Genomic DNA, 19,624 nt, shown 5'->3' on the forward strand with positions numbered 1-19,624 from the left:
CCTCGGAGGCTTCCCCTTGTCTTGGTCCCCTCTGCCCGCCATGATGGGCGACGGGGAACGTGCGATCCGAAAAGGGGTCAAGCCACCAAGACCACCACCAGACGAACGAAGTCGACAATCACCTCCACCTTGCCCAGGGGACGTCGAGCCTCCAGGAAAAGCAGTACGGTCACCGGACCTTAGCAAGGCAGTTCGTCCCCACTCGAAATGCCACCGCACAGGGGCGCCGCCGCCGTCCCAACAATGCCAGGCTGTTATGGCGTTGTCATCGCCAGGCTTCCCGACGGTGTAACTCGATACAGGAAGCTCGGATTTTCAATCTGAGAACGGGCGCCGCATCAGCATCAGCACCGCAACTGATTCCCACCGTCGTGGGACAGGATAGTGAACAGGATCAATACGGAGGATCGGAGGGTCTTCGGAGCTCCGAGCTTATGCGGCCATCTTGGTTGCCCGCGAAGCTCCTCCTCTGTTTTCATTTTCTTGATAGTGATAAGGGATGCAACGGATAGTGGTTTAGCAAGTTTTTTTTACATGTTGAGTCAAGAGTGGGAGGTATTAACAATAGGCTGAAACCTATGGCTTCCCTGTTACTGTAGGAACGCGTGTTGGTGTTTCCTGTAGTCTGGTAGGTTTAGGCCCCCAAGTTTTTTTGTAGAGGCTTATTTTCTTTAGAGCAATTCTGTTTTGTTTTTGGACCAGTATAGGAACTCATTGAGCATCGCATCTATATTTGTAAAAAAGGTTTCAGAAAGGTATACGGGGTGCATGCTAATCAAAAAATTAATAAGGGGAGTGATCCTCATTTTGAAGGATTCTATTCTCCCCACCATGTGATGAATCTGGTGGAGCACTTGTCCAAGCTGTCTTTAATTTTATCTGCTGTCTTTTTTTCATTAAGGTCCATGGATTCTTTGAAGTTTTGTGTTAACCATATCCCCAAATATTTAATTTTATTAGGGACCCATGTGAGACCAAAAGCACTGATCAGAGAGCTGTTGCAGTGCACGTTGAGCGGGATACTTCTGTTTTTTCTATGTTAAGACAGTAGCCTGAAACTTCAGAGCACCCATTGATAGTGCCTGGTCTATGTCAACCGGAGGCCTAAGGCTCTAACACTCGCTGACACTTGCTGACCATTACCCTACCTCTTCAATCGTCCTTTTCAACGTGTCAGCAGTTTGCGTAAGTGAGTTCCCCTTGCGATTCTTCTGACCTTAAGGAGGTTTGTCAATATGGGTCAGACAGTCGTTGGATTCTATATTGATTCCTGCTAGGTATGTCCAATCCGGACCGGGGTACTTTCGATTGTCCCTTCTCTCTCTTTTGGTTTATTTTGGGGTTGTTGTGTCAATGCTCTTCTCTATGATGTCAAGTTGTCCAGCAGGTTCCAGTTCTTCTGGCTCACTAACTTCTCTTATAGTGTCTCATCTTTTCCTAGTCGTCACCAGTCTCTTTCATTTTGTCATAGTTTTTAGGAAGCTTTCCTCAGTTGATGCACCGCCCGTCGAGGTGCTGTGATGAATCTCATGCCCTCTCAGCGGTGGAACCGTCTCTGCCGTGCTACTCTCCGATTCCTGCAACCTTGACTCGGGCAGTCTTGATTCAGTTTTCCATAAACCCTCACTGTCTCCATGAATATGTGTTCTTAGCCCGGTGGTTGGTGTCGCAGGGATGGCAATGCTGTCCCCTGGCCCTTGTTCTTGGTGTTTTACTATGAGAGACTGTCAACCCTTGGACTGATCTTCCTCTTCTTCGAAGGCCTCAGAAATTTCAAACCTAGGTATTAGTGGAGGTCGGCTCTGCTTCTTCCTCCTCTCGTCTGGCCGTCTTGTAGGGGAGGCATGTATCCAGTTCAGCAGTCCTGCGCACTTGACAGCAGTGTTGGGGACCAGGAATACCAGGTAGGGGTCTCTCCAGAACTCCTCCAGGCAAGACTTGCGGTCCTGCTCCATTATATGAACCCAGTCCCCGGGTTTCAGATCATGTCCTGGAGACTCTTGGACAGCGGGAGTAGCAGCCTTAACTTGATGGGAGAGAGAATGCACCACATCAGCCCACCCCTGGCAGTATTCGAGAACCAGATCATCTGAGATCTCCACAAGAGCAGCTGCTGGGATAGAGGGGCTTTGCCCGGCTCTTCCCATCAATATTTTGTGAGGAGTAAATCCTTTTCGTCTACAGGGCTTGCCTTGAATGCTCATCAATACCAGAGGAAAAGCATCGGGCCATTTAAGAGGCACAGCCCTTGGCCAGTATAGCTTTTATCATCCATACACTCTCTATACAATGCCTGAAGCTTCTGGTCTGTAACGGCAATACCTTCTCTGGTCTATCCCTAGCGCTGTGCACAGTGGCTGCATAGCTTTATTCCTTAGTCCGATTCAAGATGAACTGGCATCCACTCCCAGAACAGTAGTTTGGCGACTGTCACATCTCCTGTTGGGATTTGCCTCGACCCACCAGGAAAATCATCATGCAAACACAAGGATGCACCTCAATTGATTGCATCTCCATGAAGTCAATCTGGAGACGGTTGAAGAGACCATCGGACTCCCTGAATGGCTCATGGTCACTGCAACCTTTTTGGCCCACATTTTGCTTTCGACAAATTGCAGAACATTGGTAAACATTCTCTGCCATTGATTTAAAGTGGGGATTGTACCAGAATTGTTTAAAAGTGGACATCATCACGTCTCTTGCCGGTAGCATGGAATCAGGGAGCACTGCCTCCCCATCCCTGGACACCCAAATGCCACTAACGTCCCTTTCACATACAATCTTCTCCTATTTTGCCCTCTCTCCTTTTGGGCAGTATTCTCTTAGTTTGTTGAAAGTATGTACAGTGTTTAGCAGCATATTTGATCCCGTTTCCCTCCAGCATTGCGCGGCTAATCCATGTGAAAAGAGCCCAATATCAGACAATCTCATCCTCATATCGGTTCCCTTTGATGACAGAATTGTTGTGACTCTTGTGTGCAGCACACTTCACCACTGCAATTTATTTTGGTAACTGTAGGGCTTCCAATAAATTGTAGACGTATAGCCCATGTCTTATGGGGGACCCTGCAGAGTTCAGAAATCCTCGCTGTGACCACAAGTGCCCAAAATCATACACTACCCTGAACCCATACTAGCTGTCAGTATAAATGGTAACTTGCGAGCCTTTCAATGTACAACGGGCTCTGGTGAGGACAATCAGCTCTGCTACTTGTGCAGACGTTACATGACACAAGTATGACACTTACATGACCCCATTCATGGCACACACAGCATAGCTGGCTCTCAAAATGCTGCTTCGGTCTTTCAGACAAGACCCGTCAACAAACAAAGTATGGTGAGATTCAGGAAGGGGGACATCCAATATGTCAGGCCTTGGTTTTGTGCATAACTCAGTAACACTCATGCAGTCGTGGTAAAATCTCCCTCCTCATTTTCCTCTAGGATTGTCAATAGAGAAGCAGAATTTAGGATATTACATCTCCTTATAGTGAAATTTTTAGCAGCCAGAATGAGTCTCTCATAGTGGGTTAAGCAGCTGATGGTCAAATGCTGGGTGCGGGTGCGGGTCATAAGGATTGCGATTGATTGTGGGACCAGTACAATCAGTGGATAGCCCATCACTATCCCTTCAGTTTGCTGAATGCTAAGACTCACCAGTGCAACCGCTTTGAAACATGGGTCTGTGTTACACGGATAAAGCACACCCATCTCTTTCATGGCAAAAGAGCAGAAATTCTTTGGTATAGTCTGGCATTAAAAGTGTGGGTGTGCTGCAAACTAAAATTATGACCTCCTAGAAGGCTTCTATACCTCTGACATTCTTTGTTACCGGGTCATTGACTTCCGTATACATCAGCCTCAGTATAGACTTCGCCACAAAGGAGACGTGGTCGCCAACCATGACCAATAACATTCGTATATCTCTCTGAGTAGTTCGGAACTTCATTTTAAGGACCGTTTCGATACATTCACGGGACACTCATCTGACTCCCTTCTCCACCTGATGTCCCAAGTATATGACTTCCTTTTGATAATACTGTAACATTTGGGGGGGGAAACCTTATGCCCGTTCTCAGCCAAGTGGTTAAGCAGAGGGACAGTGTCTTGCCTATAAACCTCCTTTGTCATTGATGCAATCAGAAGCTCACTGATGTACTGAATCCGAGATTCTAGATTCTTTTTTAGTATTTGGTTGAAATGGGATGCCGTTCAGGGTATCCCTGAGGTGCTCAACATCACACTAGAGTCTTCTCTTAGAACCGAAACGCGTAGAGAAACTGGCTTTGTTCGTGAAGGGGAACCGAGAAGAACTCCTGGCAGAGGTCAATGACTGAGAACCACCCCGCTTCTGGAGGAATTTGGAATAAAATCACGGCAGGGTGCAGTACCAAAGGATAGCATGGAGCAACAATTTGGTTTATTGTTCGTAGATGCTGTTCTATATTCCACTACTTATTAGCTTTTTGTCAGGCCATGACCCGAGAGTTACGTGGACTGCTGGTGCCTTCCTTTGAAGTGCCATGTTCTATCATACTGTCAATGACAGGGGTGATTCATGCAATGGCCTCTGGGGTCATCTTGCAAGGGCTCATTTGGGGGAAAACTGCATTAGATCGAAGGGTCATCTTTAGGGTCTGGCACCCGTAAACTAATATCTCTTCCAGTGAAATCTCAGACATCTTCTCTGACTGTCTCTTTCAAATCAATGGGTCAGTCCTCTTTGGTAATGACTGAATACAACCTGACTACGGGTTCCGGTGATTGCAGTTTGAACTCTGCATCTCCCACTTGGGTCTCTATCCCGACTCCGTTCTGCGTACTGTATATAAGGCTGTTGAGTTTACAAAGGAGATCCTTTCTTAGCAAGTTTACAGGTCTCAAATCACACACCACAAACTGATGTTGTCTGCAGTTTTGACTTGGACAGTGGCAGTAATCCAATTTGGACGCCCCTGACTTGTAATGCCTGAAATGTGTAATTCTTTTTCCGAGAAGGGTAGGTTCGGAACCTCAACTTTTCTAACAGTTGAACAAGTGGTTCCTGTAACTATAAAGAAAGATACAGGATGTTTGTTGACCTCCCCATCTACATGCAGTCCAATCTGGTCCACTTCTAAGACTGCTCCAAGTACGCACGCCTCACCCCTCAGTCACCATCATTTGGCCTGTTCCAAATCTGTGGAACCTTCAAACATGATGAGGACCGGAGCATTCTGGGACACGCATTGAATATGGGGAACCCTATTGCTATCTTGGAAGTGAGAATTTCCTCCTTGCATCTGCACAGGGGTGGGGGAATTCTGTGACGTGCCTGATTTCGGGATCTTTGAAGTTGGCACAGGGGAGTCTGGGTATCGGAGTAAGCTCTTCATGCTCCACAAAGTTCACAGATTGGACACTGATCATTGCTCAGTCGGGATCGTAACAACACTCTTGCTTCCAATCCTGATCTAGTTGCAGATCTGACATGGGGTAACCTTCTTTAGGGCACTTATACTGGCTCCAGGACTGTTGCCACGACCTCTCCCTAAACCCTGGGCCAAGGCAACTCTCTGTGTGTTTATTCCAGCACTGGGGTCAATTTCTGGTCCTTGAAGGGGCTCCCTAAGGCCCTTCACTCCTCCATTCTGTGCTAATTGGGTCTGGCCAATCAGGAGCTTCTCCTTCAGGCCCTTACGTTTACCTTCTAACATGTCACTGGAATATTGTGCACCCTGCAGAATCTCAGCAATAGGTGTCCTTTGCCAGCAAAGACCCCCTTGGATGACCTAATTGCTGATTTCAGGACATGGCCCTTGCTCAAAGGAGGCGAGGAACCCTCCCATTTTATCACCAAGGGATCATTTAATCTGCTCTGTTCCCGGTACACCTGCACCAACTTCTGGAAATATGCATGCACAGACTCTTTGGGCTCCTAAGATTTTCAAAAGATCTTCGACAAATTCTCTTCCTTTTGGGGAACCTTAGGTTTTAACTGTCTTATGACTGCATCGTGATTGGTCTTGACCAGGTGTGAAGGAGCATTCGTACCTGCAACCCTAGGGGGCTCTGTTGTTGGCCAATCTGCTGCTCTTTTGCATTCTGTCCATACATCCTTTGGGCCCGCCACCTCAAATAACTCATCCAAATCCTCCCTCGGGACCTTCTAAATGGCCCCAGTCCGCTCCCTCTGAAACGGCAGAGCCTTCGTTCACAAAGCTGACCTCGTTGCTTCACATGGTTTGAGGATTTCAGGCCGGACTCACAGGGTCCGGGTCAAGAAACTGCTGCCGACGGCCAGACTAGGTCTATATTTATTGTCCCTGTTCAACACCTGGAACCACAACTTGAGCAGCGAACATTAGAACACAGGCGGCACCTGACCACGAATATGCGCAGAGGTACAATATGACCTAAAGACCCGGAAATCTAGAATTAAGTATTCTTTTTTGAAAAAAATACATTATCAGTTGACTTTAAAACTGAGGCTTAAAGGAAGCAGCAGGAGTTGGACCCAGGGAGTTTCAATCAGAGAAAATAGGGTCGTGGGTTTACTTCAGCTCTACTAATTGGCAGATGCTACTTACAGATTGTACGTTGGAGTGATATATTAAAGGGAAATGACTTTTCCCTGATCCTTCCTTACTAGTGCGTATGTGCAGCAAGCCTTGCAGGAAGAAAGGCCTGGTTTAGAGTTTAGCAGCGAGAGTACTCGATTGCAATGGTGACCGGGTACCGCTCCGCCAAACTGAAGGTCTGCCCGCCTCATCTCCATCATGTCAACAGTGGAGATGGCTCCATCTCTGCCGCCAAGATAAACCTCGGACAGATTTAGAGAGTGCAAACACATGACCAGTTTCACTGTCCATCATCGCCAGGTAAACCCTGGCAGTAAGAGACCATGAAAACTGAAAAATGCCCCTCTCTTCATGGGAGAAAAGTCCCACAGTGAGCTCAATAATATCCTCTTACCATCTCTCAGTCACACCGAGTTGAAGCTGAGGAGGAGGTTTTGATGCAAGTATGCAGGCTGGCATAACTTTGCTTTCCCTCCTGTGCGTTACATGTTTCAGTCTCATGTAATCAGTTTCAGGTCTGGGCCTGGAACCATCTTTTCCCATTGACTTGGTCATCCGAACGAGGCTGCAGATTCAGGGATTCCCACTGGGTGTTAGGCCTGGGTGGAATTCACAGAGTTCCAATCCATGGAATTCCACGAAGTTACCAAAAACCTCTGCAGAATTCTGCGGTTTTCCGTGGGCAGGCGGAGTATTGCTCGGCCACGGTAATTTACTTGTGCCAAGGTGTGCAGGCGTAAGAGGAGGCACAGGGTTGCGCCCAGGGAACTATGCTGTACCTGGGGTGTCTGACTACAGGCTGGAGTCGTGGGAAGAGGGGCTGTCCGGCTGTGGTGGACGGGCAGACTCTAGCCGGTGGTAGCAGGAAGGGGGGGGAATCCGGTGCCATGAATGACTGGCACAGGCTGGAGCTCATGAGTTGACACCTGGTGGTAGCAGAAGGGGTTGTCGTGCTGCAGTGCAGTGCTGATGTTGGCGGAGGTGGTCACTTACTGTCAGTTCCAGCGCTGCACACAGACATGGTGTCCACTTGTTTGGCCCCCCCTGCTTCACTTCTTATCCCCATAGTCACCCAATCCATAAGCACCTAATCCATAGGCACCCAATGGCAGGAGCTTGAGGGTGAGCGCTGGCACCAGCTGGCCTCTTAGCAGCCAAGGCAATGAGGTGATGTCCTAAGAAGCCCCCTGACCAGCCAATCAGGGACCCGTCCGGCCGCCTTGCCATTGGCTGCCAGCCCCTGTGACTCCCCATCACACAACACAAGATATTTTGTTTTCCAGGATTCCATTCTACCATCATCACATTGTCAATGTCAAGTGGCTCCCTATAGGCTACTGAAAGAGGACTTCTGACTGGCAGCCTGCGCTCACTTTTCATTGGTTTAAATATATTTTTACTGAGACGCAGAAACCTTGTACTCCCTTCTGCTGCAGTTTGTAAAGGCACTAGAACATCCAAATCCTTGAAACTGTGGCACCCAATATATTTTTTCTGAGTTTTATATAGCGCAAACTTCACCCAAAGGTATCAGAGCACTTTACATCAGCAGCACTTGCATCACAGATGGACACATTCATTTGTGTTAGGCACGTGGAGATTAAGTGATTTGCCCAGAATCACATGATATTTGAGCGCTTGCTGCCGAGACTCGAACCCGATTCCCCATCTTCAAGGTCGATCCGTCTAGCCATTTGGCTAAATCTTCTCCCCATAATTAAAAAGGTGAGCGGCAGCACCAGTAAACTCCGCTCCACCGGCGGATGGCGGAGTATTTTGCTGAACCAAGTGGAGCGCGGAGTGACAAAACTCGGCTGACTCCGCCAGTGGAGCGGAGTTTGCCGCCCACCCTTACAGTTGTAATTACAAACAATATTTCGTTCCCAAGGAAATAGAATGTAATATTTAGAAATGATCGTATCAATATTTTCAGTCCCAAAAAATCCTCCAGATTTAGTTATTCTCAAAATAGTTTCTTTATTTTCTTATGTAGAGATTTGAAGTAACATATTCTCAAAAGATGATCCTGTGTAGTTTATATCATCAGATGTAGCCAGACAGCCAACACGTGTTTCGTCTTGGTGACAAATCACCCAATGACTTCATCAGGGCATAAACCGTTCTGTTGTAATCTCATCACCACAATACAGGTAGGCCTGTGTGCGGTCCCATATAATAATGGTCTAAAAGGCGAAGTGAATTCCGTTTTATTTGTCGCAATCCATAATCTATAGTGTAGTAACAGCAAAATCTTAAAAAGGACTAGTTATATCAGGTCCAGCGGTATAGAGGCATAGAGATTCTTGAATCAGGTCCCGGAGAGTACGCCCGCCATCGTTAACATTAAGGAAGTTGTACATTTGGTATTTTGAAACAAACACCATGACCTGCCTGTGGAAGTGGGTGGACTATAGTGCAATACAGTACCTGACCATAGAAAACTAAAGGATTTTAATTTCAGGCACACATGATTCTGAAATGATGAGCAGTTTGTTAAGGTTCAGGGAACCAATGATGAACTCAGGGTTATCATCTCTCAGGAGATTGCTATGAAAGGAATGGGTAGGACTCAGCACACATTCTTCCCATTGGCCACTCTTGCATCACATGGGTTCACCAAACTCTCTCACCTTCCAGGGGTGTGGCCGTGCCAGGTAGGAGATCTTTGCTGTCGTAACTGCTTGTTTGTTTTCAGATAGATGCGCTGTCGGAGATAGTGGAAGCTGTGCGAGGAAGGATCGAAGTGTACATGGATGGAGGGATCCGAACAGGAAGTGATGTCCTAAAGGCTCTTGCTCTGGGGGCAAAGTGCGTCTTCATCGGACGGCCAATCGTTTGGGGTCTTGCCTACAAGGTAGTGTAAAGGAAGAACACCAGTGGTGGCTGCTGCTTTGTAGGAGGGTCAGTAGAGCTGTTGAGTCCTGAGTCGATCCTCCCACAGAGGTGGGTTGTGTTGGGGTTTCGCGGAGTGGCTGGGGCTGCATGGGGTGGTGGTCCAATCATGCCAGTGTGTTTTGCTGCATGATGGGTAATGCTGTCAAAGAAGATGAGTATTTCCTCCTGGTGGGTTAAATTAACATATGAAATTGCAAATAATGCTTTTCATTCCATGAACGTTGTTAGAGCTTGGCTGTAGCTGCGGGTGGGTGTCCTATGTCACTTATTGTAAGTCTGCGTATACCAGCTCTGCAGGCAGATCCTCCCTACGAGCCATTCCTGTGTTCCTCTTCACACATAGAGCACCCACATCCCTTACCAGTCCAGACCAGACATGTTCTTGGTGCACACCTTCCATTCTACTGGGGGTTGGAGGACCATCATGTGCACACATGTGCCAAGTACTGAAGGTGTGAAGGAAGATTCAGGTGCGCATGCGTGATGAGCACTGCAAGGATGCAAGAATACCTAGGTCTGCATGTTTGCTGGGCACAAAAGGAGAGTGGAGACAGGTTGTGCACATGCTGCAGTGTTGGAGGGTGATGCATTGGTGATGGGCAGGGGGCGTCTATAGCGATCACTTGACGTGTATATTAAGCTACGTCCTGTTTCCTCGCAGGGCGAAGAAGGCGTGACGGGGATACTGCAGATTCTGATGGACGAGTTCCGCCTCTCCATGGCCCTTTCTGGTAAGGTGTCTCTTTGGTCATTCGCTAGGCACTATGGGACTTCCGCATGCTACCATGTCCAGCTCCCTCTCAATAAATCTCTGATTTATTTATGTATTCATTTTTAGGGTGGTCTCTGTAGAAGTAAATAGGTCCTCTCTCTACTGCTTCAGAGCATTTTGGGTGTGTGGTTGGGAGATGGGAGCCACCAGGGATAGACTCCATGTCTGACCCGCTGATGATTCGCAGCCATTGGTGGTGCCAGCTCCGGATAAGTTCTGTTCATCAAACCTTTCACCAATATCAAAGACAGAGCAGCAATGTAGACAAACACCACAGCTCTTCAGTCACCAGGGCCTCCTACTGCCCGAGGGTGGTCTTTATAGCTGTTGACAAACAAATTCCTGTTTGAATAGGGCTGTTTTCAGATATTTATTTACCAACCCAGCTTCCAGCCAACCATCTAGTTTTGTGCTGTGTAAGTACCAGAACATACATAATACATACATACACACGGACATATATACATAACTTTTGGATGACTCAACTGTCCGCTTAGTCTGATTTACTTTTATTTAAAGGTTAGGCACTTGCTCTTAGATTGGCACCAGCTCTCCTGGTGTTAAATTGTTGCCGGTCATTAACAGTGGGTTAGTATCAATAGTGCGCTGGGCCTTAAAATCTGTTGAAATGCAAATCATTAGGCAAATCTCCCTTGGCATATTTGAGGCTCCAGTGGTTGTGAGGGGGGGGCAGGCAAAGCTTATTCTAGATGCTATAGGTTTGAGTTTAGCTATAGTATGGTGCACCCTCACGTGCACTAGAGATCAGTGGGGCTGATTCAGACTTAGCTGAACAGTGTACAGGCCATCAGGTGGAGGAATATCCCCTACACCACCCTGGCGGACTACCGTCCACCACAAGTAAAGATGACCGCTGGCCTCACGCGCATCTGTGTTCAAAGAAACTGCTTTCACAACTTTTTTCTACAAGGTTTTGATTTCAAAGAATTTCTTTGATTTTCTTTCAAACACAAAATAAATAAGAGACAGGACAAAGTAGTGCAGGTACATCAAATCATCCATGTCACCCTAGCTAGAGGACAGTGAAAGGTGTTTCAAGAGGTACATTGGAGTCGGCCAAATGCATTCTGTACCAAATTAGTAAGGGTACAGAATTAGATTGTAATCAAGCCTTGTTTCTACAGGGTTTTGAAAGTTTGGTGGATGGCCGTCATCTGTTTTTAAACAGACCAATAAACTTTCAAAATGTTTTGTTTTTGAAAAATTAACACTTAATGTGTGGAGTTTGTGGATGAAAGACAAAAACCAATTGACTCCAATACCCGGGAGGTTCTCCTAGGGTATGGGGGGTGGTCATTATGTTTTTGTGTCCCTCACCACCAGGTTTTTCCTAGTAATGATGGGCATCACACCATCCATCCTAAATAAGGTGGCTGTGTGATACCCTTCCTTTGATGGCCCCTACTTTGCCTGTCAGTGGAAGTTCTCCATTGATGGAGCCAACGGGGGCTCTTGCAGTTGAAAGCGGACAGTCCTCAAACCTTAAATAGAGTACGCAGACCATCGGTTTCGCAGACAGGGTACTCCTTTGCGTTCACGACAAAGTATCTTGTCCACCAAACTCTATATCGGCCCCAGTGTATGGTCAGCCTTTGTGGCCTCAAACGTGACAAGGAACCTTGCTTCTTTTGAAGTCTGAAATATGACTCCAAATGTGGTGATTGCTTCAGAATCATCCAGCTCTGATTTGATCCCTGGACGCTGGACTGCACCTTTGGGGAATACAGCGTTTTCGGTTGCCACCCTATAGTCGATTAATTCTGTCTGGATCAGATCTCTAAATGGATTTGGGGGCTAATCAAGACCAGAGGACCAGTGATCATTCCAAACCCCACACAAAATATCTGCCACGTTCGAGTGAAGGAACAGGTGCTCTGGGACAGGACAGACGTCACTGTCATGAAGCCAAGTCTATGTATGTTCAGTGTCCCAGAGCATTCTGGGCTCTCAATGTGGGATGGTGCTCAACCTTCCAATCACCTACGTTTAGCACACCAGGGTCTCCTGATAGACCATTGGCCTCCTTGTGCGCCATTTCATTTTAGGTCTTTGCCTCGTTAGAATGTTATTTGAACATGAAATACTTTGAAAAATCAAGAAACAAGAGGCGTTTGGCAATACAGGAGCAGTTTGTTTCATTAAACATAGCGGCTGGGTGAAGAGATACAGGCACGGGCTCTGAGGACTGTCTCAGTTTACAGTCGGCCTGTCGCCTTCTTTGTTACAGTTCTTTGTAGGTGATAAAGATTTCCAGTGATCCATATAAGGTGAGGAATGTAGGCTGCTGCCTGTGGAGTCATAAATTGATTGTCTAATGGTAAATACAGGTGGGCCTTGACCTTGTGTGGACACAATGTGGCCAGTGGGTAACATGTCCAGATGTCAGGCATGGGGAACACACATGCTCACTGCATGTGCTCTGTTCTGATTGGCTATATGTTCCTAACTCATGTGGCATCTGACTTTATGGTGTTTTAGGAGTGTGTGTACCCCCGACCGGCAACGTGCCATCCCTCCTGTAACTTATCAGCCAGTAGCCCTGAGCTAGGTCTCAGAGCTTGCCCGACTACATATTTGTGAATCTGAGTTGATGTGGATGGAGTTAACAGGTGATTTTGAATATATTGTTTTCCATATTAGCATCAACTTTTTCCATATTAACAAGAACTAGAACTCTGAGAAACTTGCCATTCTTTTGAGACGTTCCCCTGCCTGCTACGAAGGTGTTTGACACATGCTTGAAGTTTCGTCAGTTAAACCTGTCTTTCCCTGGGAGATAGTCCTCCTGTGTAGTTGTTGCCTCACTTGTTTCAAGATTCACTATGTTTTTCTGTGATTGTCAGTTTGAATTGTTGTACTGTACAAACATACGTTCATAATGGTGCGTTGGTTAAAGCACCATAAACATTCAGTAGATCCTGTTCAGCGCTCGGGTGCAGTAGCAAGGGTCTAGGGTCTATGTAGGGCCGTACAAAACAAAATAAACAAACAAAATTGTTATTGGACTGAGGTCTGGATCCTGGTCATGCCCTTCCTGGTGGCGCTACGCTGTGCACCTGGCTGGCCCCGCCTCTAGGATATGCTGCAGAAATGGAGGCCTCTTATCTGTCGCACATTGGTTCCAAAATGAATACAAAAGATGTTGCTGTACTCCGAAGAAGTCATATGTTCTTTGTGATTTTAGTCCAATAAGTCTCATTAAGGAAGTGCTAAATCCAAGCTTATTTACTGTTAAATTCTTCAAAAAATCAATTGGTACATTCACTATCATATGGAAAAGCCAACACGTGTTTCGTCACATGTGTGACTTCTTCAGGGCTGTTAATTATTCATGACACATAGACAAAGAGTCCGAAAATGGAAATCATTCCTATATGATCATGAGTTGGAAAGCTAGATCTGGAAGCAGAAGTCACCTGACAATGCCAATGCCCGGTGGAGCTGTCCTATGCAGCTATAGAGGAGTCTGGCCCCTTGGCCGTCACCTCCCCAGCCGATCATCTGACATTGTTTTTCCTCGTCTCCCTGTTATGTGTCTCCTCTCCTACTTCGATGGAACAATGACGACGCCCCCTGGGCGGATGCCAAATCTGTTTGTACCTACCGCGGAGACCGAGCAACATTGGCCAATGCCCGGTGGAGCTGTCCTATGCAGCTACAGAGGAGTCTGGCCCCTTGGCCGTCACCTACCCATCCGATCATCTGACATTGTTTTCCTCTTCTACCTGTTCGTGTCTCCTTCACTCCCTCTCCCTCTGTGATCCTTTGATTCAAACGGTTGTAACTATGTACCCTGTAACTCGCTGATTCAACTGATATAACTATGTATCCTGTAACTTGCTGATCCTCATGTAAAGTGCTCTGATACCACTGGGTCTAGCCAGCGCTATATAAACCTTTGCAAATAAATAAATACATTAAATAAATAAACATGTTCAGTGCTCGGGTACAGTAGCAAGGGTCTATGTAGGGACGTATAAAATAAGAAGATGGTTATTGGACTGAGTTCTGGATCCGGGTCACGCGTGTCCCGGTTACACTACGCTGTGCACCTGCCTGGCCCCGCCTCCAAAAGTTACTGCAGAAATGGAGGTCTAACATTGGTTCCAAAGTATTTGCCAATAAACGTCCAGATGAAGGATTAGTGGTCACTTCTAAGATGAGTGAGCTCTCCCTTGGTATCATTGGGTGAGGTGTGGTGGCATTTGGAGGTGGAAGTCTTATATCTATAAGTGTTGCTTTCTCCCCTACTCCTTTCTTGTGGTCCCTTTCACAATCACACATACTACAGAAAGACACATTGGAGGTTTCCGCCTCATTCCCATGGGGATGCTGTATCTGGCATTATCTTGCGGCTCACCGTCTTGGGTTTGGCACACTGCCGGTGATTTTCTTGTAGTGCGCTTGGCATACTCTCCAGTGTACCCTGCCTGCATCTGGCACACAATGTGCAGTATTCCATGCTGTTTGTTGGGCACACTGTATGGTGTGTCCTGCTTGATTGGGCCTTCCCTGCAGTACTGTGTTTGAGGGATTTGGCACACTCTGGAGCATGTCCTGCTTGAATATGGCACAACATATGCCATGTTCTATGCGTTCTAGATTTGAGGTCGGACATACTCTGAAAGTATTTAGTGTGAAATATGTGCCGGTACCTACTGCAGTGTTTCATGCACCAGAGTTCGCAAACTGTGCGGTACTGCATGTACAATGTTTAGTGTACTGTATAAAATGTCCCATACATTAAATTTGACATTTTGTGCAGGATTGCATTTTAAATATTCGGCACATTTTATGCATTGTACTCGCAGTAAATTGACACGCTATGCAGTGTTGCACATGACGTGTTTGGCACACATTATGCACTGTTCCATGCCATTGATGCAACAGGCTGTGCTACATTGCACATGACACATTTTGGACACAATGTGCTCTGTTCCTTGTAGTAGGATTTACATGCCGCGCTGTATTGCACATAACATATTTGGCACTGTACAAGCAGAGGCGGCTGGAGCTGATCTAGGGTAGGGGGACAGAAGAATGGGTGAAGAAAATAAAATGTACTGGCTTGCTGCTCTCCTGCATCATCTCCAGAAGAGGAACAGAGCACCCAGGATGCAATGCAGCGTTGTGATTGGTCTGAGCACTGTGGTTCAGCGCTGACCGGCTGAGGGCCTCGGCATGTTCTCCAGCCAGGCTGTAATGTAGCCCCAGTGGAAAACATGCTAAGTGCGCAAGAATGTTTGGCCAGGCCAGCAGAGCTGGCCAAAGATTCATGTGTACTTAAGGGAGTGCAAACCACTCCTCTGATGCTCGGTCAGCAGAGCAGCCCCGCCCCACCCGCAAAGCTGGCGCAACAAGGAAACAAGAAAATGCTAATAACTTGGAGTTATCTCTTTATTTTTTCATTAGTTACATTGTTTAAAAGCAGTGGCTCGAAGCTCCTCTGTGTCGAACATTAGTGTTGTGTCGCAGGGGGTATGTTTGCCGTAAATACCCAAGCATTTCTCTGCTGTGGATTTCACTTCTCATGGAGTTGCATGAGATTGAAAAAATCATAAAAAATACGTCTTTTTGGAAAACTAACAGATGTTTTCTGTTTTCAGGCTGCAGAAATGTCTCCGAAATTAATCGAAACTTGATCCAGTTCTCGAGGTTGTAGAAGGCGCCCATCACACTGCCCGCGAGCGTCGGCACGGACAAGGGACAGGCAACCACGGTGGAAGGAGGACTCCTGAACAGAGCATTCATCACTCACTCTGCATTTCATCCTGTACAAAGACATCTGACCTCAGCTTGTAAAGTCCCAGAAATCTCCACAGCTTCCAAGAAAGTTCTGGTTTGATGGTTCAGCCTGTCCGTCGCAAGCCCGACTGGGCTTCTGGTGGTAGAGCCATGTCTCAGTTTTGACTCCCTCTATGCCTCTCATACACTACTCCCCGCTCCATATATGCCATTGAGACTCTGGTGGTCTGGTGGGGCTGGCAGGTAAGGTCAGAGCAGGCGAGTCCCTGGCATTGGCCAATGTCACGACACAAGAGCTCTCTGCACGATGTTAGATCGAGTAAGCTGTTGGGGAGCGGTATCTCAGGAAGCCCAAACCAACAAGCTCAACTCCCTGTCATGGGGCTCAAAACTTGTATAATTCAATAAACTACTTTAACTATTTTTGTGTCGCTCGCTTGCCTGTACATAACTAATTCCACCTCTATGCACCTTTACGACATATTATCTGTACGGTACATGGGTGCGGGGTTAAGAATAATAAATCTATACTTCCCTTTATGCACTTATTTTTATGATCTTTAGGTCCTAGACTCTTTGGACCCTTTGTCTTCAATGTTCTGACGTACAACCAACATTGTCCCGAGCAAGAACAGCCACAGAAGCAGCTTATCTCTGCTTACCTTTATCTTGAAGGAAAGATCCCTCAAAGTTCACAGAAATTGCTTCTCTGTGGGAACTTCATGGTAAGGGGACAATGTTTAGAGGAGCGTCTGCCTTCCTATTGCAAGGCTAAACCATATCATTTCCTAAACACGGTAAGTACTACTGAGAGCTCCGGTGAGCAAGAAGGCAGAATACCTGTAGGACATAATAGTGAGAAAACCATCTGGGATTGATGGAGACGGTGCCAGGAGGCCTTGAGGCCACTTGAAGGAGTACATGATCTACGTTGACATAGTTTCTTCACATATCTTTCTGAGTCCATGAAGAGTCAGGAGGTTGTTTATGGTACAATTCTGGAGTGTGCTAAAACAAATCAAATCCCTTTGAATGAGGTTATTGCCAGGACCTCTCAAGGCGAGGGCTTGACTTGGCTTGACTCAGATGTTTGCCAGAATGGGTTGACTTCAGATGTCAACATGATTTGGCTACTCTTTCTAGCATGATACGTGCGTTCTATAAATACTTTAAACTCTACTCAAACTCATGATGATTCGCCATTTGTTGCCAGGACAACTTGCCTTAAAAGACATTTTGGATGTCAATATGCAGTTTTCATACGAGGATCAAGTGTTCGTAGTAGGTTCCAGGTGGTATCAACGAAGATCTCCCATTATACATTATACTTAATCCCTTAACTGCTGAGGTTCCCGATACCCACCAGGGCTGAGGCCTTTTTTGACTAATTGGGCTAGTTTGACGTAGGCCTTCTTAACGTTTTTCCGCACAAGTTATCCACTCCAAATGTGCGCCCTATTTTTCAACATCCTGGGGATTCTAAAGGTGCCAGAATTTGTGGATTCCCCTGGAGAGGAGCCATAAATAGGGAAAATATAGCAAATGTTTGAGTTTTTGGGGAAACATAGGAAAAAGTGCTCTTGAAAAAAGTGTCTGTTTTATTTCCTAAAAATGACATAAATTCGCAGTTTGCTGTGCTAAACTCACCTTCTTCCCAGCTTTCAGGAACATGCAGAGCTGAATTAAAAATAATAATGTTTTACCACAGTTGTGGCATTTTTCAAAGAGATAGCCCATTTTTCCTATATTTTGTGCTCTTAAGCTACTTCCATTTTGTGGTAGGAACCAGTGCGAAACCCGTGCGTGATTCAGGAGCTGTAGATTTCTGGAAAGTAGAGGGCATTCCAAATTCAGCAAGGGGTTATTTGTGTAGATAACTCAAGGTTTTCCCCAAGAAACTAACTGTTAAAATCCAGAAATATTTAAAAAATGTGTAGGAAAAAAGGGCATTTTTTACATCGTTTCATCTGTAACTTTTTGTCAAGAAGTCAGATTTTAAAAAGCAATGTATCATTACACCTGCCAGCCTCTTCAGGTTGCAGGGATATATCCGGTTTGTAGGTCCTTCAAAAATCCAAGGTACCCCAAGGCAAAAACTGAACTGTGCAATTGCTTTTTATTGTGTAACGAGTATAGACCAACTCATATGGTGAAATCATTGAATGAAAAATGGGAATCAGGATAACCTATGTATTCCTGAAATGGGCACAAGATGTGGAGTTTAGGAGCTGCGGTTATTTGTACAGCTCTAAATTTGTGGGAAGCATATGTTTAGAGGGTATCTTTATTCAAAATGTCTTCTTTCCTATGGGATTACATTTGGAAGGCACAAATGCTGGGAAATTCAATTGGTAATAACAAGTGTCCTACTCTTCTCCCCATGTGTCTTCCCAAAACACAGTACCCCACTTGTGTGGGTAGGTCCCGCGCCTGTGACAGGAAACGGCCAAAACACACCATGGATCCATCCAATGTTTGCACTCAAAACTGCCCTTTTTTTGCAATATGCCTAGCTGTGGATTTTGCACCCTAGCTCAGCCGGGGCCTAAAGGAAACCTAGCAAGCTTGCACATTTTGGAAAACTAGACACATAGGGGTATATGGGGTAGGCTGACTTGCATGGGTTTCACCAGTTTTGTTTTAACCCAGAATCCCTTGCAACCTCAAACTTTGACAAAGAAACATGTTATTCACATTTCTATTATAAAAAGTTCTGGGATCTGAGGAGAGCCACAAACTTCCACTCGCCCAGCATTACCCCAAGTCTCCCTATAAAAATGGTACCTCACTTGTGTGGGCAGCCCTAGTGCCCGCAACAGGAAACGGCCCAAAACGCAATGTGGACACATCACATTTTACTACTCAAAACCGACTCTCTTTTTGGAAAGTGCCTGGCCGTGGATTTTGAACCCTAGCTCTGCCGGCACCTAGAGAAACCTAGCAAACTTTCACATTCTTGAAAACTAGACACCAAGGGGAATCCTGGGTGGGGTGACTTGCGTGGCTCTCGTCAGTTTTCTTTACCCAGAATGCCTCTCAAACCTCAAACTTTGACTAAAACATATTTCCACATTTCTGTGATAGAAAATGTGGAATCTGTGGGGAGCCACACACTTCCTTCCACACAGCACTCCCCCAAGTCTCCCGCTAAAAATAATGCCTCACTTGTGTGGGTAGGACTAGTGCCCACATCAGGAAACGGCTCAAAACGCTACATGGACACATCACATTTATACACTGACTGTTTTTTTGCAATGTTGGTAGCAGTGAATTTTGGACCCTAGCTCAGCCAGCACCCAGGAAAACCTAGCAAACCTGGACGCTTCTCTAAATAATACAAGCAGGGGAGTCTAGGGTGCATGACTTGCGTGGCCCTCACCAGGTAATTTTACCCAGAAGTCTTTGCAAACGTCAAACTTTAGAAAAGAAACACACATTTTCCTTATATTTCTGTGACAGAAAGTTTTGTAATCTTTGGGGAGCTACAGTTTTCATACCACCTGAATTACCACAGGTCTCTCGATAAGAACAGTACTCTACTTGTCCGGGTGGCCCAAGAGACCACAACACAAAAGGCCCCAAAGCGCTACTGTGAGAAGGTGGCCTGTTATGCAGTGCTCACTATTCTAGT

At 46.2% G+C, this 19,624-nt stretch overlaps 1 protein-coding gene across 4 annotated transcripts in view; it reads left to right on the forward strand.

Moving 5' to 3' along the window:
- Positions 1 to 16,416, forward strand: part of LOC147665747 (2-Hydroxyacid oxidase 2-like) — a 198,796-nt gene extending 182,380 nt beyond the window's left edge. For all 4 annotated transcript variants that reach the window (XM_086949548.1, XM_086949551.1, XM_086949549.1 and 1 more), the window contains 3 exons: positions 9,256 to 9,414; positions 10,117 to 10,186; positions 15,855 to 16,416. In XM_086949548.1, coding sequence (XP_086805674.1) covers positions 9,256 to 9,414; positions 10,117 to 10,186; positions 15,855 to 15,910 — 285 coding nt within the window. In that variant the 3' untranslated portion in view covers positions 15,911 to 16,416. The remainder of the gene's footprint in view (positions 1 to 9,255; positions 9,415 to 10,116; positions 10,187 to 15,854) is intronic.
- Positions 16,417 to 19,624: the final 3,208 nt, after the last annotated feature.

Source organism: Lissotriton vulgaris, unplaced genomic scaffold, assembly GCF_964263255.1.
Source record: "Lissotriton vulgaris unplaced genomic scaffold, aLisVul1.2 SCAFFOLD_2093, whole genome shotgun sequence".
Classification (NCBI taxonomy): Eukaryota; Metazoa; Chordata; class Amphibia; order Caudata; family Salamandridae; genus Lissotriton; species Lissotriton vulgaris.